Consider the following 22,934-nt stretch of genomic DNA (forward strand, 5'->3'; position numbering starts at 1 on the left):
TTATCTCTCTCTTTTTCTATCTCTAATTGAAATAGATGACAATACATTGTCATTATCAATTTCTTAGCCTCTTAAATCATTGATTTAACCTCTTCTACAACTAAGATATCATTCTCTATCTTCCTTTAGAATTGTTTGTCAGTGAAACTTGAGATTAAAAAACTTACTTTAAGAGAGAAGATAGATAATTTCAACGAAGAAGATAGATAATTTTTTTTTATTTTTCAATAGAAATAATACCATGCTTATACTTTCTATTTTAAATTCTAAGATTTTTTTCAACTACTATTTAATTTGAAATATTTTCACAATCAATTTTTAATTGGTCCATGATAGAAATTATTTGAGAAAATTAGTCCTTACTTTGGATGTGGGATACTCTGAGCATATCACATGCTTCTTTTATCTCAACATGGTCGAGAATTTATTATAAGTTTTTTCAACTACTATTTAATTTGAAATATATTTCACAATCAATTTTTAATTGGTCGATGATAGAGATTATTTGAGAAAAATAATCCTTACTTTGGATGTAGAATAATTTGAGTGTATTACATGCTTCTTTTATCTCAACATGATTGAGAATTTATTATAAATTGTTTCATTCACCGCTTGATAAATTAAAAATGACTTACATGGAAAGAGGCCGTGGTAATGAGAACGAGAAAGAAAGTAAAACAATGACAATTCTTTAAAGGAAAAATGACTTACATAAAGAGAGAGGCTATTTTTGTTCAAAAACATAAGAAAAAGAAGGATTACAAGTATTATTAATAAATTTCAACGATTATAAGTATGAAATTTTTGAGTGAATCTTGTTGTTTTCTTTAACTAAAAAACCTAGCAATTACCCGTATTTAATTCTTGTAAGAGATCTATTAAGTGTTAGTGTAATTTACAAAGATACTATGAATTTTGGCCAAACTTTATATGAAAATTCTAGGTATCATTATTTTCTCCCAAGTGAGACGATACGATAAATAGACTATTTATAGAAAATAGTTCTTAGATTTTAGTAATAGTAAACTTAAAATTTTAAATTTAAATATATTTATTTTTTATACTAGATGCACATCTTTATGTAATAAAATATATACGATTTATATAAGAGATGAGCACAAAGATTTATTTTACTAGTATAAAAAATAATTTAAATGCCCCGTAACTGTAAATAAATTGAAAAGGATTAAAAAAATATAGATTTATAGTAATATTCTTGAACAATGCGGATGAAAAAATCCTGATGCGTTGCTGCGGAAAAGTAGTAATTTTCCGTAAACCCCCTGGGGGGCTGTCTCAGAATCAAGCCCGGCCCAAAAAGTTTCGGGTCAGATTTAGAGTCAAACTATTAAACGCTACTCGCTACACCCCAGGCGCACGATAGCACCCAGCCCTAGGTTGGCACCTCTCTTTGTCTATAAATAGAACCCCAGCCCCTCTCCACGCTCTGTTTTCTTAGAGGACTCCGTTGGCGATCCTCCTCCTTCTCTAGAGGAGAGTGGACGCCCCCAATTCCCTAATCCCTACTCTTTCTCTTTCTCTTTCACTTCACAACTCTTGAACCGCCAAACAACGAATCAAATCTCAATCCAAGACTTTTATCCAATCTTTTTCTCTCTTCCCCTAAGCCCTAATTTATCGCGAAATCCAAAACCCTAGCTTCTCGATCGAGAAACCCCTCTCCGTTTGCCAGCCATGGATATGCGGTTCCCCTACTCCCCGGCCGAGGTGGCCAAGGTCCGCACCGTTCAGTTCGGCATCCTCAGCCCCGACGAGATCGTAATCCTTTTCTCCCCCAATTCATAGGGTTTCTTTATTGTTCTCTCGAATTAGCTCAATTCAGCTGTAAAAATCTGATCTTTGGGTTTCTTTGGCAGAGGCAAATGTCGGTTGTGCAGATCGAGCACAGCGAGACGATGGAGCGGGGTAAGCCGAAGATCGCGGGCCTCAGTGACCCGCGGCTCGGTACCATAGATAGGAAGATGAAGTGCGAGACTTGCATGGCCAACATGGCGGAGTGCCCGGGCCACTTCGGCCACCTAGAGCTTGCTAAGCCGATGTATCATATCGGGTTTATGAAGACCGTGCTCGCTATAATGCGGTGTGTGTGTTTCAATTGCTCCAAGATCCTTGCTGATGAGGTACTTCTGGGAAAGAGAACATAAAATGGTCCTTGTTCCCTCGTTTGAGCTGGTTTGTTCCAAGCTAGAGTTAGGAAGTGGTATGAATTTGGGAATTAACTCCAGTGCGTGGTACAAGAACTTAAGATGTCTGATAAATTTTATCTTGTTGGTATTTGCTAAACAAAAGGGGAAGTAGCCTTGGACTATTATGTCGATGACTGAAAGTTGTAGTGGAACTTGGAAACATACTCGATTAGGTTTTTCTATTCTATGGGGTCTTATGCTTCCCAAGTTCATCAACAAGCAGATTTTCTGCTGATTTTCTGTAGAGATCACAGAATTCCTTTTCCTGTATTTTGTAAGGTGACACAATTTTTATCTTCTTTCAGGAAGATTCTCGATTCAAGCAAGCGCTGAAAGTTAGAAACCCAAAGAATAGGTTAAAAAGAATATATGATGCCTGCAAAAGCAAAAAGAAATGTGCTGGTGGTGATGATATTGATGTTCAGAGTCAACAAGATTCAGAAGAACCGATAAAGAAAAGCCGAGGTGGTTGTGGGGCTCAGCAGCCAAACATTACCATAGATGGCATGAAAATGGTTGCAGAATACAAAGCTCCAAAGAAAAGATCTGATGACCCAGAACAGCTTCCTGAACCTGTAGAAAGAAAACAAATTCTTTCTGCAGAGAGGGTATCTCTTTCCTGTTCGCTTATTAATATGCATCTTATTGTTGAGGCATGCCTTTTGACCTTTGATACATATTCAGGTTCTTAGTGTTCTAAAAAGGATAAGCGACGAGGATTGTATGTTATTAGGGCTGAATCCTAAGTTTGCTCGTCCAGATTGGATGATATTACAAGTTCTTCCTATTCCCCCTCCTCCTGTAAGACCTTCTGTAATGATGGATACTTCCTCCAGGAGTGAGGTACTGAGTTTGAATTTTGGACAACCAATTATTAGCCAAGAGTCTGGTTATGGTTTTACAAAATAAAGCAATGCATATTCATGTTGAACAGGATGATTTGACACATCAATTGGCAATGATTATTAGACATAATGAGAATTTGAGACGACAGGAGAGGAATGGAGCTCCAGCACATATCATCACAGAGTTTGCCCAACTATTGCAATTTCATATTGCAACATATTTTGATAATGAGCTTCCTGGTCAGCCAAGAGTATGTACTGACTCAGGTGATTTTTAATTCTTGTTTGACAGAGTAATAATTATTAATGCATATCTTCCAATATTCAGGCTACACAGCGATCAGGACGACCAATCAAATCTATATGCAGTAGGCTCAAGGCCAAAGAAGGTCGAATTAGAGGTAACTTGATGGGGAAACGTGTTGACTTTTCTGCCCGAACAGTTATCACTCCTGATCCGACGATTAACATTGATGAACTTGGAGTTCCTTGGAGTATAGCTTTGAATTTAACTTACCCAGAAACTGTGACTCCATATAACATTGAGAGGTGATAATTTTCTTCTATAGGTGTTGTAGACAAATCATCAATTTCCTTTCAACTTGTATAGTTGGTTATCTTTTAATATATGTTGCTCTCTTTAGATTGAAAGAGCTTGTCGAATATGGGCCTCATCCTCCCCCTGGTAAGACTGGTGCAAAGTACATCATAAGGGAAGACGGTCAGAGGCTTGATCTACGGTACCTCAAGAAAAGTAGCGATCAGCATTTGGAGCTCGGTTATAAGGTTAGTTTGTATTTCATCATGCTCCTTTTCTTTCACCTTTTAGTTCTCGTTATACTTTGCCTTAATTTTTTTAATTCTTGCTGTTATAGGTGGAGCGACACTTAAATGATGGGGACTTTGTCCTTTTCAATCGACAGCCTAGTCTTCATAAAATGTCTATCATGGGGCACCGCATCAAAATTATGCCATATTCGACTTTTCGTTTGAATCTGTCAGTGACTTCTCCATATAATGCTGATTTTGATGGAGATGAAATGAACATGCATGTCCCTCAATCATTTGAAACTAGAGCAGAAGTGTTGGAATTAATGATGGTGCCCAAATGTATCGTCTCACCGCAATCAAATAGGCCTGTAATGGGCATTGTCCAGGATACACTGCTTGGGTGTCGCAAGATCACTAAAAGAGATACATTTATAGAAAAGGTAATGTAAACATATCCATTTCAGAATTGGCCCATATTTATTTTTTATTTTCTTTGCTTCTACATTGCAAACCTATTCTGTGGACTCTTGCAGGATGTTTTTTTTAATATTTTGATGTGGTGGGAAGATTTTGACGGGAAGATACCTGCTCCAGCCATTTTGAAACCTAGGCCTCTTTGGACAGGAAAGCAAGTATTTAATCTTATAATACCAAAGCAGATAAACCTTATTAGAAATTCAGCTTGGCATTCGGAATCAGAAACAGGATTTATCACTCCAGGGGATACTCTTGTTAGAATAGAGAGAGGGGAGCTTCTGTCAGGAACTTTGTGCAAAAGAACCCTTGGAACATCGACTGGAAGCCTTATACATGTCATCTGGTAAGTGCAGAAATTGCAACTTAACTAACAATAAATAAAGTTCATTCCCTTATTTCACATCTGCAACCTTGTATGTGCAATTTCAGGGAAGAGGTTGGTCCGGATGCAGCTCGGAAGTTTTTGGGGCACACCCAGTGGCTTGTTAATTACTGGCTTTTGCAGAATGCCTTTAGTATTGGAATTGGTGATACAATTGCTGACGCAGCCACAATGGAAAAAATCAATGAAACTATCTCGAAAGCTAAAAATGATGTGAAAGATCTCATCAAGCTTGCACAGGATAAGCAGTTGGAAGCTGAGCCAGGGCGGACTATGATGGAATCATTTGAGAACAGAGTGAACCAGGTGCTGCATGCTTTTATTTTGTATTCTATATTTTAGATTTTATTGCTCTTTCTTAGGCATATATTTACATAGGTGTTTAATCTCTTAGGTCCTGAATAAAGCTCGTGATGATGCTGGAAGCAGTGCTCAAAAGAGCTTGTCTGAGAGTAACAATCTGAAGGCAATGGTCACTGCAGGATCAAAGGGTAGTTTCATTAACATCTCACAGATGACTGCTTGTGTGGGACAGCAGAATGTTGAGGGTAAACGAATCCCTTTCGGATTCATTGATCGAACATTACCTCATTTTACCAAAGATGACTATGGACCTGAAAGTCGTGGTTTTGTGGAAAATTCTTACCTGCGTGGCTTAACACCTCAGGAGTTCTTTTTTCATGCTATGGGTGGTAGAGAAGGTCTAATTGATACTGCAGTCAAAACTTCTGAGACTGGATATATTCAACGGCGTCTTGTAAAGGCTATGGAGGACATTATGGTCAAATATGATGGTACTGTTAGAAATTCTTTGGGAGATGTTATCCAGTTCCTCTATGGAGAAGATGGCATGGATGCTGTTTGGATTGAAACGCAAAAATTGGATTCATTAAAGATGAAAAAGTCAGAGTTTGATAATGTCTTCAGGTATGAGATTGATGATGAAAGTTGGAATCCTGGCTACATGCTACCTGAGCATGTTGAAGATTTGAAAACCATTCGTGAGTTCAGAAATGTCTTTGATGCAGAGGTTCAAAAATTAGAAGCAGACCGTTACCAGCTTGGGACAGAGATTACTACTACTGGTGATAATTCATGGCCTATGCCAGTTAATTTGAAGAGACTTATCTGGAATGCACAGAAGACATTTAAAATTGATTTGAGAAGACCATCTGATATGCACCCTATGGAAATTGTTGAAGCTATTGATAAGCTACAGGAAAGGCTTAAAGTTGTTCCTGGTGATGACTTAATGAGCATCGAGGCTCAGAAAAATGCCACTTTGTTTTTCAATATTCTACTCCGTAGCACATTTGCCAGCAAACGGGTTTTGAAGGAATATAGGCTTACTCGTGAAGCATTTGAATGGGTTATTGGTGAAATAGAATCCCGTTTCTTACAGTCGCTAGTAGCTCCGGGTGAAATGATTGGCTGTGTTGCTGCCCAGTCTATTGGGGAACCAGCAACTCAGATGACCCTAAATACTTTCCATTATGCTGGTGTCAGTGCCAAGAATGTTACTCTTGGTGTTCCCAGGTTGAGAGAAATTATCAATGTTGCAAAGAAAATCAAAACACCATCACTTTCTGTTTATTTAAGACCCGAGGTGAATAAAAAGAAAGAAATGGCTAAGAATGTCCAGTGTGCCTTGGAATACACTACACTTCGCAGTGTCACTCATGCTACTGAGATATGGTATGATCCCGATCCACTGGGTACTATTATTGAGGAGGATGTTGAATTTGTCAAATCTTATTATGAAATGCCAGACGAAGATATTGCCCCTGAAAAAATATCTCCATGGCTACTCCGTATCGAGCTAAATCGTGAGATGATGGTTGATAAGAAGTTGAGCATGGCAGATATTGCAGAAAAGATCAATCATGAGTTTGATGATGATTTGACATGCATATTTAATGATGATAATGCAGACAAGCTCATCCTTCGTATCCGCATCATGAATGATGATGCGCCGAAAGGAGAATTGCAAGATGAATCTGCTGAGGATGATGTCTTCCTCAAAAAGATTGAGAGCAACATGTTGACAGAAATGGCTCTTCGAGGCATTCCTGATATAAATAAAGTTTTCATCAAGTCAGGAAAGATTAACAGGTTTGATGAGAATGAAGGATTTAAACCTGATGTAGAGTGGATGCTTGACACCGAAGGAGTCAATCTCTTAGCTGTTATGTGTCATGAAGATGTTGATGCTACCAGAACAACAAGTAATCACTTGATTGAGGTAATTGAAGTTCTTGGAATTGAGGCTGTTCGACGATCTCTGTTGGATGAGTTGCGTGTTGTCATATCTTTTGATGGATCTTACGTCAATTACCGGCATTTGGCTATTCTCTGTGATACAATGACCTACAGAGGTCACTTGATGGCCATCACTCGTCACGGTATCAATCGCAACGATACTGGGCCAATGATGAGATGTTCATTTGAGGAAACTGTTGACATCCTACTAGATGCTGCTGTCTATGCTGAAGCAGATCACCTTAGAGGTGTCACCGAGAATATCATGCTTGGCCAGCTTGCACCAATTGGCACGGGTGACTGTGCTTTGTATTTGAATGATCAGATGTTGCAGCAGGCAATTGAACTCCAGCTTCCTAGTTACATGGAAGGTCTGGATTTCGGAATGACGCCTTCTCGTTCACCCATCTCAGGGACACCTTATCATGAAGGAATGATGTCGCCGAGTTATCTGTTGAGTCCAAATGTCAGGTCTTCACCAATTACTGATGCTCAGTTTTCTCCATATGTTGGTGGAATGGCCTTCTCTCCAAGTTCTTCACCAGGCTACAGTCCATCGTCTCCAGGCTACAGTCCATCATCTCCAGGCTACAGTCCAACGTCTCCTGGCTACAGTCCCACTTCTCCAGGATATAGTCCAACATCACCTGGTTATAGTCCTACTTCGCCAACATATAGCCCCAGCTCTCCTGGCTATAGTCCTACAAGTCCTGCTTATTCACCAACAAGCCCGTCATATTCTCCCACTTCTCCCAGTTACAGCCCTACTTCTCCCAGCTACAGCCCAACATCACCTACATACAGTCCTACTTCCCCCACTTATAGCCCTACATCTCCCACTTATAGCCCTACATCTCCCAGCTACAGCCCTACTTCTCCAGTTTATAGTCCCACTTCTCCGGCCTATAGCCCAACTTCGCCTGCATATAGTCCAACCTCACCATCATATAGCCCAACCTCACCTTCATATAGCCCAACTTCACCTTCATATAGCCCAACCTCACCTTCTTACAGCCCTACATCACCTGCTTATAGTCCTACTTCTCCAGGTTACAGCCCAACATCTCCTAGTTACAGCCCCACTTCCCCCACTTATAGTCCTACATCTCCAAGTTATAATCCTCCCTCAGCAAAATACAGTCCTTCACTTGCTTATTCACCAAGTAGTCCAAGACTGTCACCGACGAGTCCTTATAGTCAAACTTCTCCAAATTACAGGTATAATACATCTTTTTGTTGCCAAATTAAAAAATTACTATTTGCTTCTTAATGACCTCACCATTTCTTTTCTTGTTAGAAAGGCTTTATCTTACTGTCTGGTTAAAAATATTCTCATTATCTGACTACAATATATTTTTTTTGTTTGCAGTCCAACCTCGCCATCTTATTCTCCTACATCTCCATCATATTCTCCACCAAGTCCTACATACAGCCCCAGCAGGTAAAACCTCAATTCTTCTGTCACATCAATATTTATTTTGGATACTACCAAATTTATGCAAGTTAGGCAGTTATGCTCATTAATTGGCAATCCATGTATTTTTTTTTATTTGATAAGTTAGATGGTAATGGCATTTGTTTAATATTCAGCAATAACAACTTCCGGAGTCCCATCATTACTTTCTTCACATTTAAGCAATATTTATTTTGCAAGCCTTTTGCAAACATTATGAAAAATGATGCTTTGTAATTCAACTAACCACTTCAATTACTGTATATTCATTGATCATTAGGTGTATTTTATAACAATGCCGATGAATATTCCAAACGATTCATGCTTCCTTAATTCACTTATTAGCAGTTCTTCTGCAATCTTGAAACTAAGACGTGCATATAAAGATTTCGTAAATTTTCCATGTAAAATACATATTGAAAATGCCAGTAAATATACCAGTAAAAGATACTTCCTATTGCACTTCTGAAGGCTTGTTGTTCTTCTGGCATGTTTGCTGTACTCTATCACTCAAGTGCTTACGTCATTTTCAATTAGCAAGCAGTCTTGTAGCAAAGGGATTAATTATTAGTTAGGACGTGCTCGGTTATTCAGCTTGTACCTTTTATTAGCATCTATTTATTCAAGCTAGAAAATTGTTTATCCTGAATGTTATTCTGGATTTGTGTTTTTATGGCAATAACCATGGTATGAATTTGTTGCATTTTGTTTCACTTTGCCTTTCCCCTGTAAATTTTATTACCAAGTTTTTGATGAAATTTGTCTTGCAGCCAATACAACTCTGGTCCAAGTCCAGATTACAGTCCAAGTTCTCCACAGTACAGGTTTGCCCTCTTTTTGGTTCATTTATAGTTTACTAATCATCCTGCTAAAATACTAACCCTAATTGCTTATATTTTATTGATCATGCAGTCCAAGTGGGAGCTACTCACCAACTGCGCCGGGCTACTCACCATCATCCACCAGCCAATATACTCCACAAATGAGCAACAAGGATGATGGAAGCACTCGGTGATGTGAAAGTGCATGTAATATATGGAGCAAGAGCAACAATTTCCATGCTGTCAGAGACTCACTTGGCTCCGCGATTATGATACAGTAGATAAAGTTATGAAAAGCCTTTAATCCTTGATGGAAGGCCATATAAAATATCGTGGCAAATGATAGCCCCTTGCAATCTAACTTATTCATGTTCTCTTCTGGATAGACACTAGAGACTTCTGTTCCAGTTTGTAGTAGTAAGTGTTGTTGAAATATGTCTGCTTGTGTAACCATGATGAACTTTTTAAAACATAGCGATCCCTTTGATGTATTTGGAGTAATCCTGGGATTGGGAGTATTCAACGGCCATTCAATTACATAAAAGCATGCAGAGTGTAATTCTAATACGTTTAATTGTTAAAAGTTTTGCTTCACTTGCAAATAAATCGTAATTATGTGAATTCGAGTTGTTTTATGATCCATGTGCTGCTCTTTGAAGACTCGTCTTTTGTTTAGTATTTTAGAATTTTCACTCTGTTATTTAATGGGTATCATAAGCTTGTCCAGCCTTGGAGTTGGCTGTGTATGTTCTTCATTTATCTTCATGGAGAGCACGAAGCAATGGAGATTTATATGTGAACTACTTTCCTTTTCTTAAAAGAAAGTCCATGTGAATCAGCAAATCGACTGGCATTTAATTCATTAAATTTCTAAGTCGATCAAACATGAACTTCATAGGCTTTTAAATCTAATAGAGAAAAAAAAAATATTTAATGCATGCTCATGATTTGGATTTAACTAATGTCCGGGGCTTGCTCATAAAATCCAGGCATAATATCCTCTGCAGCTAATATTAGTAATTGCCTAAGACCTTACACGTAAGTTCCCCACTCCCTTGAGCCTAGTTGTCCTAAGTTCCAAAAATCAGGTTTGGATGCAGGGAATCCACGCTCAAAATGTTGGCTAAATCCAAAATCCAACCACCACCCCCATTGGTCAGCAAGTCAACCCACGGCAATAAAAGCGTTTTGGACGAGGCCAAGGCATTGTTATATGTACTCAGCCTTACACTTGGGTCGGCAGAAGAAACTTTCCTCCTCCTTCCGTTTGACCGAATCCATTAAAATATATCCCTCTCCTTCAAGAGCCGGCCATCTCTCTCTCTCTCTCTCTCTCTCCCTCCATTGTTACTTGCATGGTAATGGAGAAACCACCAAGATCATCGAAAAGCAGCAACCTCTTTAATTTCCTCTCAAAGCCTTCATCCTTCTCCATCCCGTATCCCAAGTACAGCCCCAGACGCGAGAATAATCCTCACAAGCACAAGTCCTTCAACAGCAGAAGCGCCTTCTCCGGCCCTATCGTGTCGTTAGTCCCTGTGGAAGCCCGGCGAAAGGAGAAGAAAGGCGACGTCTGCTTCGACGCGGAAGAACCCACCTCGCCTAAGGTGTCATGCATGGGACAGGTCAAGCTCAAGAAAAAGGCATGCAGAGATAAGAGTAAGAGGAAGCCTCAAGAGCAAAAGGAGGAGAAGAAGAAGAAGAAGAAACCAAGTTTGTTCGGCAGTAATACTTTCCACGTGAAGGAAAGGCCACAGATGCCCGCCGGCGCGCCGGCGGTGGGGGAGATGAGGCGGTTCGCGAGCGGCCGCGAGAGATTGGGGGATTTCGATTGGAAGATGGTGGAGAGGAAGGTTAAGGTGGCTCCTGGGGATTGTAATGGATTTGAAGATGATGATGATGATGATGATGATGATGAGGTGATCATTGCGCATTCTGCACCAATGGTGCTTGGTGGTGGTGGTACGAGTTTGGAGAAGGAGAAGGAGGTATGCCTTTGGAAGAGGAGGACCATGGCTCGACCTCCTCCCCTTCAGATCAAATGAGGAGTGGATTTTAGCATTATTACGTTTATTTCAACAACAACAAAAAAAAGAAAAGAAATTGTGTTAGTTTTTATCATTGTGATTGAGATCATATGAGCATAAAGATTTGTGAAAAAATATACGAGTTGTACAAAAGGATTACGGAATTAGTAGTTTGTCATGCTCTCTCCTATTTGGATCTTCAAGGTCTTCCTTTCTTGGTACCTTAAGAATGCTGAGCTCGGATGTGGATGAGGTGTGGATCAGGGGCATTATTAGATGTGCGTTCATAAGCAACCAAAGAATGGATAAGAACACCGTCGGATGTGTTTCATTAACATCTTGATGTGCATCTAATCCCCACGTGAAAAATAAGAGTTTTTATTTTTTAAGACACAACTAGAGAAAGGGGAGTGTTTACTCTTAAGAGAGAAGAAACTTTTTTTCGTAGCTCCCCCACTAACTCTGCTAGGGTTTGTCACCATCTCTCTAATGCCCATTGTTGTAGCAGCATCAACCCATATGTTTTTTTGTGGCAGGTCTTATGTTGTGTAGTGTTTATATTTGCTATATTTTTGTACACCCTTTGAGCTTAAGACAATAGGTTATAGGGTTTCTCCAAATTGGCATTAACAATCTGATTCTAAAAATCACAAAAAATTAATAAATTAATTAAATAAACTTACATATGTAAAATTATGTATAGTCGAGTTTAGTGTTGAACACTATTTTCTTAAGATTAATTCGACATCCACCGATTGCTTCGGAACAGTGGACGTTCAGTCTTCTAAGATGAAAATTGCTTTGCACTCAAAAGGAAGCAGGTATATAAATATTTTGTCGAATTTTGTCTTGAACAATTAATGCAATCATACTTATAGATGTAAAATTATGTATAGTTGATGTCTTGCACTCAAAAGAATACAGCTATATAAATATTTTATCGAACTTGAAATGTGTTGTTTAATATTTACCGTGATACTTATTTTAGAGCCAATTTTTATTCACTTCTCTTCATAGATTTAATAAGTGAATATATAACAATAGAGTACTCTTTAAGTTAAATTAATTTCATCATTAATCTATCATTAATAATGTATTATCTCCACTTAAAACTTAGCTCAAAGATAATATAAATTCATATCAAATACATAATATTTTCAGCATCAAGTCTAGTTGAAAAAAAAAACTTTCCCTAAATAAAATTAAAAAAAAAAATTCAATTCAAACTTGAGAAAAATTCATCCTGTCTTCCTTTACTTCTCTCATCTCCTCCTAAATATTTATCTCCCTCATCATCTATCGTCTTATTAGGCGCCGTTTGGTAGTTGCATGAGAAATAATAAACACGAACGGGTCAGACTTGCAAACGTGTACGAAATCTGTGAACGAAGATTGATTGCAACGCGTGATGAAATATCTGTTGATCGACAAGGAGCCACGTAAGCAGTAGGACGAGGACGATGGAAATCTCACCGACAATTAGTGTTCCAAACTATGGGCTCGTGTTTAAATCCGTAGGAATTTTTTGACTAAGATTTTTAAAAGATCCACACGGAAATTAATTCAAATGGATAGTTCAAATTATTCATTGGAAGATCGTGTTATATTCCTTCAGTGATTTTGTTACTAACACTCAATCTTTGAATTATTTGTAGATTGACCTTTTCTTTTGTATAATATTCATATCATAACTATATCCTTTGATTTATTTAACTCTACAATAAAATTATTAAAATACCCCTCCAGAGAAAATGCTCTTGAAGATTAAGGTACTTTCGAAGTTCAATAAAAGAGAAAAATAAAAATAGAGGCTAAAAAAGAGGACAATGTAAAATGATCTCCTTATTTTCTTCTGATTTAAAAATTTAAATGAACTGTTAATTCTATTAGTACCGTAGAGAGATGATTGAGAAATTTCTACAACATCTAGGCTTTCGGAAATCAAATTTAATTTTTTTTATTTGATTGAGCAATTTTAGTAATTTTTGTTCTCGTTGATGGACAATATTATCAACAGATTTAATTTAATCAGGATAGATTGCTTACCATACTTAAACTAAAATTATTCGATCAATGTGATTTTATTTAGATTTTAAATCAAATTTCAACTACTAATTTGATATGTGTCGAATAAATATCTCAATCAAATATTGATAGTTGATTTTCTATCCATCAACAAATTCTACTAATTTTAAGAGCAATTTTACCGTCTTCTAGATATCTCAAAAACATGATATTTTTTTTCAACGCAAGAATAATTCACTAAAATTACAATAAAATATCTTGATACACAGAAGCATCAAGCCTAATTAAGATTACGGGGAGAAATAATAAAAGCATACACGACATTGGCAGATTTACGGATAAGGGTGTAAACGAGCAGAGCTTAATTGTGCCTGGTCGGCTCTGATCAAGCTTAAATTAAAATAATTTTAATTTAAACAAATTTCAAGTTTATTTCGAGCTCGAGCTTAAACGAGCTACTCAATTTTCTAAGCCTTATTAATTTAAGTCATTTTCAAGTCTAAGCAAACTTAAATTAAGCTTAAAATAAAATTTAATTTAATTATAAAGATATAAATATTATTAAAATATAAATTACAAGTAATAAATATAATTATATTAAAAAACTATAAATATATATTTTTTTTTGAGCCTAATCAAGCTATTAAACTTGACTCAAATTTAATTTCGAATCTAGTTTTAATATTATGCTCGGCTCAGCCTATTTTCAAGCCGAGCTTGATCGAGCTAAGCTCAAGCCGGCTTGATTATTTTGACAGCCCTGTTTACAAATACAAAGAACGGTGAAAAGAGAACGGAGGATAAGCAAAAGAGAAAAGAAAGAAAGGGAAGAGAAAAGGAAAGCGGGAGAAGGGAAAAAGAAAGAGAAAATGAGCGGCGAAATAAGCTCACAGTAGAGAAGGAAAATTTTGGAACCTTACGAGAGTGGCCAAGAGTATGGTGATTTGAAGCACCACATCCTTGATAGACATTCCATCGAACACTTGGTAGGCAGAACCAGGTTGCATTAATTGTACAAGACATATACCACTAGTATAGTAGTAAGCAGCACATAGATTTATACGTATTAATGGTAAGCGTGCCTTGAATTTCAAAGTTGTATTAATTGTAAACATGTTCTTTATTTATTTATTTATTCCTTTTGAGAGAGAGAGAGAGAGAGAGAGAGAGAGAGGAGAAACTGGATTCAGCTTAGATTAATGCAATCTAACTAGTCCTAGCCGTTAAGTTGTCAAAAAGGAGGAGATCGATCCCTGGGGAGCTCCTTAGCCACTTTGTTTCCTTCCCGATAAACATGCATCAACCCACTCAAAAGCCTATGACAGTCATCAACAACCCCCCAAACTCTTCATAGGCACTCAGATGTCTTATAATATATTTGAATGAGTGAGGCAGAGTCCAACTCAACCTCCACTTCATTGCACCCCTTTACTCTGGTAGCCTTAAAAAGACTCGATGTGCCATTGCATAGGAAACCAAATTCTCTTATAGAAAGAATTTCATACAATACAATCTTCAAATTTAACAGAAAAGGCAACCAATTAAACCCTCAGAGTAACTATGTTGTAGAAAATTTGTATAACAAGTGGGCCTTAGAAGATCTTAGAGGGCTGATTAGGGTTTACCATAGCAATCTTAGCAGAGTGTTGGTTAGTCTCTTGATCTATTCTACGTTAAATATTTGCATGTAAGTCATAAAAATATATGGTTTTTATATGTATATCCTTTAAAATTATTATTATTTATATAGATACAATAATACTATTGGAGGTACTAACGGCTAAAATTCGACTAATTTAGATATGAAAAGACAAAAATATGCCTTTTCTTGTTCTCATTTTCTTGTTTTAGTTAATATATTTTTGTTAAGTTCCTGGGAGTTAGCCTTTTATTTATTGAAAATTAACCTGGAGAATATACTTGTAAAATATATATATATATATATTTTGTGGGGTATATATATAATTTTAGAGGGGTATATAAGGTATACACACAAAAGAAAATAAGAAACTGTTACTACAACGTATGGATTAGAAGTTTGAATTAGTTTAGAGGATATATTACTTAGTCATTGATTAAAATAATTTGATCATGTCCAAATTAAGGCAATATAATGCACTAGTATTAATGAGTGAAATTATTGAATTAGCAATGAGGAAACACTTGATAGTATGATACCACTAAAATTATTTAAGAATATTACACTTAGACTCTTTTTTTGTGTGCATATATACCTTTTAAATCAAGTGTATAACTTTTAAAAATTGGTATATATATATACTAAGTACTGACTTCTCTGTAAAAATTGTATTGTTTCCTTTCGAAAAATGATAAGCATAACTTTTACTCCAACTCAAAAATAAAGCAAGGCAATTTTGTTCTAAAAACATTATGATGGGTGATTCTGCAATACAAAAGAATGAAGATGTGGTGAATTTGCAAAGTATAAAACAAGTTAGATTTTTCAGGCAAAATGCTCTATAAGTAGGGGTGTAAGTGATTACTTTATGATGTAAAAACTATCAAATATTAACTAATATTATAATACAAGAAAAACAAATCTTTTTCATGCAAGATAAAAAATTTACACTCTAAACTTCAAGAATAAAGAGTATTTTAGTTATTTAAATATATTTGTTAACTTTAAGAATATTATAGTAAGATTTTATTAAAAACCAAACATAATAAGAATTATGAAAGAGTTGAAAGAGATTTCAATGGCAATTATGTTAGAAAAATTTTTAAAAAAAAAAAAACCAATGTTTAGTCAATGATAAAGAAGACAAAACAGAAGGTATTTTCTTAATAAATTGCCCTTACTTTTATTTCAATGTTTAGCAATGGAGATGCTGATAGGCTACCAAACTCGGCTATCAACCGTCCCTTGTAGTTAATTCACCTGGCTAATGATGTTATCCTCTTATCTCAGTAATATATCAGCTGGGCCTAAACATTTTCTTCAAAATAATAACAAGAAGAAGAAGAAGAATTCGTGACTTTTTGGGGGCAGATGGGTGGTTGGGTTGTGTGGTTCTTAAAAGCTTTCAATCAAAGTAGAAAAAAGGAAATGTATTGGGTCGCTGCTAAGAAGATTAGTGGTGGTGGTGGTGATGGAATCTATATATTTGGATGAGGTTTGCCAAAATTTATATGCAGATTTGGAGGTTGAGAGAAAGAGGAGAATGAGAAGAAATAGTGGTGATGGTTGAGGTTGTGAGATTTATATGCAGAGTAATAATTTGGACAAAAGAAATATGAAAGATGAGGAGGAGGAGGAAGAAGAGGACACGAGGTTGAAAAGGACATTTTGGTTAATAGTGAGGTTATGTACTTAAATATGTTAAAAAAATTCTGATAGAAAACCTAACAGTAAATTGATGGAAGGACTTATTTAACAAATTTAGATAGTTAAGATCAAATTGTAGAGAGAAAAAAAAGAAGATGAGGGCTAAAAGTAAAAAAAAAAATAAAATAAAAGGAAATTTTTTAAAAAGTTCTATACAACGAAGATGGTCGATATGTCACAGAAAGTAAGCAAGGAGCCTCTATAAAAATCAAACAATATTTCTAACATACATGCGTAACTTTGTTTTATTATTTATGGTACGTGAAAGGTGTGATAAAATCATAATAATAACACTTTTAACCATACGAAGAGCGACTAGATATAAGTTGAAACCGTAATACAATTACACTTGGGTCTCATAAGTATATTGAATAATGAACTGGATAAGTATATTGAGTTCATCATCACCATGAGCAAATACTGCAAGTCAACCCTCTAAACTGACGCACTGTTAAGTCACCTTCAGCTCAAGCTCAGCTCGAAACCAATTTTAAGATTTTTTTTTTTTTTTTTTTTTTTAATTCAAACTTAAGTGCTGAAGTGGAGCCGAACATGAGCCTAGCCAAACCTCTATAATGCCGTACCTTCTCTGAGGGAGTGGCTCCCTTGTAAATAAGATATCTTAATCCAAAATTTCTTTCATGTCATGTCATGCCATGTCGTGTCATGCCATGCCACCTACGATTGCCTTTATTTTTATCCGGCTCTTAACTACTCCCCATCTTTGATGGAAAATTGACCTCTGATGCAAAATATACTTTCTCGGGTGGTTCCTTGTAATTATCATTACCCGTGCGTTTCTTTAACTCCTCCCGTTCACGTTCACGTTCACCTTCACCTTCCATCTCTGCAATTGGGCGGTTCCTTGTAATTATCATTAACTTCTCTTCTTCTTTCTTTTAATTTTAGACACTGCAAAGAGTTTTTCTTTTTTTTTTAATAAGATATAGCTTGAACGAGTCAAAATAAATAAATAAAATAAAACAAACCAACCAACCACGCAATTAATTGCAGCACTCTATTATTATTTTAACTAATTAGCCATATAAATAACTCTATTAATTTAATTATTATAATATCGTTGGAAAACTTCTGATCTAGGCTAAGATTAAACCCTTTCGAAACCATACTTCACCCTAACCCACCCCACCTTCTTCTAGAATTTTGTTATAAGCCCTTGAGTAAAAATAATCTAGGTATTTTAGAAATTTTTAATAAAATATTCCTTTGTTGATATGGTTTTGTTCGAAAGTAGTTAGGTTAAATCCTCAACGACCGAGTGTCAACTAAAAAATAGTGAAAATACAGGGTGTCATTTGAAACTTTTCAGAAAAAAAATTAAGATATTTTGCATTTGTACCCTTCAAGAAAATTTATTTGATTATGTGCCCCACTAAAATTTCGAGGGGAGAACCAACAGACGGGGAGGCTTCGTCTACAAGTAAGAGATATTTTGAGGGTGTAGACTAAAAATACAGCCTTAAAAAGATCTCCAAATGCTTCTTCTCTCTCTCTCTGTATCTCCTCTTTATTGTAACTCCACCCTCCCAACAAACCTCTCTCCTATTATAAAGTCCACATATTTCCATTTGCACCATCTCTGAGACACCCAAAAAAGTCATGGAAGTGATCGCTTCTTTCCCACTTTCTTCCTCTCCGAATTCCTTCTCTTCCCTTTCTGGGATCCGATCAGGAAGGGCTAGGAGTAGTTCCACCCTCACCCGGATGGTGGGCAGGTTCGTTCGTGGCCTTCTGACCTGCATCTTTGCAATAGGTTTGTTGCTCTTTAACCTCCTAGTTGAGATATTAGGGATCTTTAATCGATTGCTGATGTGGGTCTTTGTTAATTTGTGGTGGGTTTCTGGTTTATTTGAGAAAGTTGGAATCTTGTGGTGCTCATGGGTCTTTATTGCCTTATTGGATTCATGGTTTGGAACTATAGCGAATTTTAACCCACCTTTTTAATGATAAAAACGGGGAAAGAGAGAAAGATTCCACATCAGGGAACATAGACATACTGAATTGGATTGTGTTCATGAATCCATTGGATTCCTGAGAGAAAATTTAGTTTTCATGGTGTAGAGGGGGAAAAGGGGATAGGGGATTTGGGATTTGGGATTGTCTTGAGCTTTTAGATAAGTTAGAGAATTATTATCCTCTTCTTCCTTGATTGCAGTGGGCTCAGTCCTAGGAGCAGTGACTGGTGGTTTGATCGGCCTGGCGACCGAGAGCGGTGTGTTTCGAGGGAGTGGAATTGGGGCAATCTCAGGAGCTCTGGTCTCCATGGAGGTTGTGGATTCATCTGTTGCTCTTTGGCGCTCAAATCAATCAGGGATTTGGAGCATCTTATATGTGGTAAGTGAACAACTCTAATCATGCTGGACAATAATATATATGCTGATGAATTCTGGATTGCAAGATTATTAATTCAAAAGTGACAACAACTTGCGTTGTCTAGCTTGATACACTCTGCAGTCTTTTGAGTGGTAGACTAGTTCGCGAGGACGTCGATCCTGCAGTGCAGAATGCAGTTCAGAGTCAGGTATTATTCCCCTTCAAAGTTTAGATTTGCAGAAACTAGAAAGCAAATCAATAAGCTATCACAAGTTCCATTAACAATTAACTTCATGTTCTTTAGATGAATGCTGTGAACTCACCTTTTAGAGAGGCTCTTGATATCTTTGAAACTGGTGGAACGAAAGGCATGTCGAAGGCTTCTGTTGATAGACTTCCTGAGATCAGAATCTCTAAGAACAACAATGCAGATGCTTCAGGGGAGAAAATTTGTTGCTCGGTTTGCCTGCAGGTTGAACCTTACATTCGTAGATCTCTTAAATTATCGCAATTATATGGTTATTCTTGTTTTGTTGTTGATACTTTGTTATTGTGTATCTTTCAGGACTTCCAAATCGGGGAAACTGCAAGATGTTTACCTCATTGTTCACATACGTTCCATTTGCCATGCATTGATGGCTGGCTTCTCAGGCATGGCTCTTGTCCATTATGCAGGCGCGACTTCTAGACCCTCTGTTTTTTGTAGATACTAGGATGCTGACGATTATTGTTTTTTGTTCCTCTTGCGTTCTTTTGATTCATTATATATGTTCTACTAAATTGAGCACTCTCTACTGAATTGTTGCTCTGCTAATCTGATATGGATTCTAGATGTTAGAACTTTTAATCTGTGATGTTCTTAAGATCAAGTATTGTTGGTCTCCTATGTGTTTTGACATTTCTTATCGGCAGAATTGTCCATTTTAGCCATTGACTTAGTTGAGGTGATGATTTGGTGACCTAATTCTCACCAACAACATTCCAAAACTTTCTCTCTTTTTTTTATGTAACACTAGAATCCACCTTGAATTTTTTTTCTCCAAGATAGCAAGTAGGTAACAATAAGACTCTTATCTGGCCAAGGTAAAGCAAGTCAACCTAAATAACTTTTCAGACAAAGAACAAACGTGGTAAGAAGCCCACTGAAATTGGAATCAAATTCTGAATTGGTGGATTCTGGTGATTGTTGGTGAGTTCTTGTTGGTAAGTTAGACGTAATTATCATAGGATTCATATCAATGCATAAGATGAACTAAACAGAAATTACCACAGAAGTTAAAGGCTGAGATCAAACAGCCCAAAAACTAGATAAATGCATATATAAGTATACACTGAATGAGATAGACAAATTGTACCTTAATTTGCAACTTCTGGAAAGGTTGTCAGAAGAATGTCAATGAAGATAACATCACACTGAGCTTCTAGTTATTGCCATGGCAATGATGAATTCTTCTTTTCCACCAGGAAAGAAATTAGAAAGCACTTCAGGTCTTGTATTCTTCTGGCACACAACTTTGTTGTTGAAGTCCCATTGATTGAAATCCTCCTTAGAATTGATTGGTTTCCTCATTATCTTGGTGGGGAACAAAGGATCTTTACATAAGAACTTTTCATATCTTAATAGATTTTTAATCGTTGGAAAATATCTTTGTTCTGAATAAAAAAATGTCTCTCTTGGAACAAAAGAGTATTTACTTGATGGGCCGATAAAGTAGGTATGGGTTTCCATCTGGGAGGCAGAGAATTAGATATCTGACATGAATAAATGCCATTTGCAAGGTATGAGTCTTCTACCTTGGCTGGCATTCATAGCTCTCTTAGACTTAATATTTGTTTGAAATCTTGGTAATTATAAAAATTCAGCTCTTCAGAAATTGAATGAAAAAGATAGGCATGTCTTAGAAAATAAGAGTAAGACTGAGTACATTACTAGTCTCGTGCATTTGATCGTAGGTAAGAGTCTCGTGCATTGGAAAGTCACTTTTAGTAGAGAAGACAAACTCTAATAAGGAAGAACTATTCTTCTATCATATTTTGTAGGTTTTCAATCCTAAAAGCCACTTCACGCGTTTTCACTGAATATATGCTCACTATGTTTCTTGGAAAGTCGCAACGCTGCTATCCTTTTCTCTGTCATTCCTTTTTCGTTTAAGAAATTGAAAGCATCCTGAATTATGTGCTTTTTAGAATTAATTTTTTTACAAAAATGTAGAATAATTTAGTTAATACTCTATTATTACCGTCATAGTCTCCTAATTTCACCATCACCAAATTAAAGTAATCATAATTTTGAAATTACCAAAAAAATATCTATTCTGAGATGGTAGTTTGAATATACATAGACATAAGAATAATTTTAAATTGAAAATATGAAAATTAAAATAAAAAGTATGACTAGAGAGACCATTACATTTGAGCTTGTTATGGACATTCCGAGACCATTGTCTCGGAATTTAATATCAAGCCAAGCCCGAGCCAAAGCTGGCTCCGCTTGTTTACACCACTAATTTTTTTAGGGTAATTTATAAATTTTAAAAATATCACTTTAAATAAGACTGAATATTACTTTCTAGATTATGCTCTATTTTAGGCTCGAGTTTTAAGTTTTGCTCAGCTTGATTCGGCTCGGCTTAAGTTTATCTTGAAAATATGCTCTATTTTAGGCTCGAGTTTTAAGTTTTGCTCAGCTTGATTCGGCTCGGCTTGAGTTTATCTTGAAAATATGTTCTATTTTAGGCTCGAGCTTAGCTCAAGCTCAGCCGAGCCTAAATAAAATGACTAGGCTCAGAATTAATATCAAGCCAAGCTCGAGCCGAAGCTGGCTCGGCTTGTTTACACCACTAATTGATGAGGGTAATTTATAAAATTTAAAAATATCATTTTAAATAAGACTGAATATTACTTTCTAGATTGTGATGCTCTAAGGTGAAAAGAATTGAAATTATGGGAAATTTATCAAAAACATCTAACATTTTATTTTTATTATCATTTGCATCCTAATTATTTATCATTCAACTCTTGCATTTTGCTTTTTATGTCTCAAAAAATTATATCTAAGCTGTGGCATTTCTGAAGCATTTTAAGCTAAATACTAGGGTCGAATAATATATGTCCACACGATAGAGTGTAAATAATAATAAAAACAAAATGTATGCTTATTTTGATAGATTTTTTTTAAATAAGGCAACGGGTTTGAACCAAAATAAACTTAATTGGATAATTTTTTTACAAATTTGGCTCTTTTTTTGTTTCTCCATTTCTAGCTTTCAAAGTCAAAGCAATCTCCAACTCCATTTTACTAACGAGTTTGGGTTATATATTCATTTTCATTTCCCTCTCCTATATAATCTCTCATCACGTCCTCACCATTGGCCAGCCTAATAGCTGAATCCTGTCACCTCATAATAGAGATCATAAATTTAATTTTTCCGTAAGTATTAAGAGTAATATATGGTTTTTTTTTTTGTGTTGTGAAACACTGTATGCATATAGTTTGAAATGATCTCTCATCAATGACACCTCTTTTATTCCTCATTTCTTTTACTACAATGTGGCATTTATAACCCGGAATTCTGGTGATAGTTTTCCTCTCATGGTCCATTGTGGCAGTACTCCCTTTTAAAGGTTGTCCTGTTCACAAGCAGTGGTGCCTATCAAAGTAATTATTGAATATCTAACTGGTAGATGTGCATAGTACTACACATGCAATTGTTTGTTTGTGATGAATCCAAGGTGTTGAAACTTGTTTTAGGGCACACTGTTTAATGGCCATATATAATTTAAACTAGTCCTGCTCTAATTTATTTTTACTGAAATAGACTACGCTTCAAACTTATTACTAAATAAGATTTAATTTATTGTAGCTCTAATAAAAATGTTGAACTCATCAGTGTTTTATTTTTAAGAAAAAACGTTAATCAGTTCAGCGTTTTATGTATATAAATCTTTTTAACTTAAATCTTTCAGCAGTTAAGGAAAAAAAATTAC

The 22,934-nt window shown here is 36.1% G+C and overlaps 3 protein-coding genes across 3 annotated transcripts; all 3 read left to right on the top strand.

Annotated features, from left to right (window-relative positions):
• The first annotated feature begins 1,449 nt into the window (after positions 1 to 1,449).
• LOC140800690 (DNA-directed RNA polymerase II subunit RPB1) lies at positions 1,450 to 9,836 on the top strand. The gene is made up of 14 exons (XM_073155466.1): positions 1,450 to 1,779; positions 1,878 to 2,141; positions 2,513 to 2,815; positions 2,892 to 3,050; positions 3,142 to 3,303; positions 3,381 to 3,601; positions 3,697 to 3,838; positions 3,928 to 4,263; positions 4,357 to 4,643; positions 4,730 to 4,988; positions 5,077 to 8,159; positions 8,311 to 8,382; positions 9,165 to 9,218; positions 9,307 to 9,836. The coding sequence occupies exons 1-14, from the start codon at positions 1,696 to 1,698 to the stop codon at positions 9,407 to 9,409; spliced, it is 5,529 nt and encodes a 1,842-aa protein (XP_073011567.1). The 5' UTR covers positions 1,450 to 1,695; the 3' UTR covers positions 9,410 to 9,836.
• A 593-nt stretch (positions 9,837 to 10,429) lies between these two features.
• Positions 10,430 to 11,409, top strand: LOC140801143 (uncharacterized protein At1g76070-like). The gene has a single exon (XM_073156149.1). It carries the CDS (start codon positions 10,571 to 10,573, stop codon positions 11,258 to 11,260), a length of 690 nt encoding a protein of 229 aa, XP_073012250.1. The 5' UTR covers positions 10,430 to 10,570; the 3' UTR covers positions 11,261 to 11,409.
• A 6,685-nt stretch (positions 11,410 to 18,094) lies between these two features.
• Positions 18,095 to 19,816, top strand: LOC140801440 (NEP1-interacting protein 1-like). The gene is made up of 5 exons (XM_073156560.1): positions 18,095 to 18,387; positions 18,790 to 18,968; positions 19,072 to 19,155; positions 19,252 to 19,419; positions 19,513 to 19,816. The coding sequence occupies exons 1-5, from the start codon at positions 18,234 to 18,236 to the stop codon at positions 19,633 to 19,635; spliced, it is 708 nt and encodes a 235-aa protein (XP_073012661.1). The 5' UTR covers positions 18,095 to 18,233; the 3' UTR covers positions 19,636 to 19,816.
• The last annotated feature ends 3,118 nt before the right edge of the window (positions 19,817 to 22,934 follow it).

The sequence above is a fragment of the Typha latifolia genome, chromosome 14 (assembly GCF_019914945.1).
Source record: "Typha latifolia isolate L0001 chromosome 14, TyphaL0001v2, whole genome shotgun sequence".
Lineage (NCBI taxonomy): Eukaryota > Viridiplantae > Streptophyta > Magnoliopsida > Poales > Typhaceae > Typha > Typha latifolia.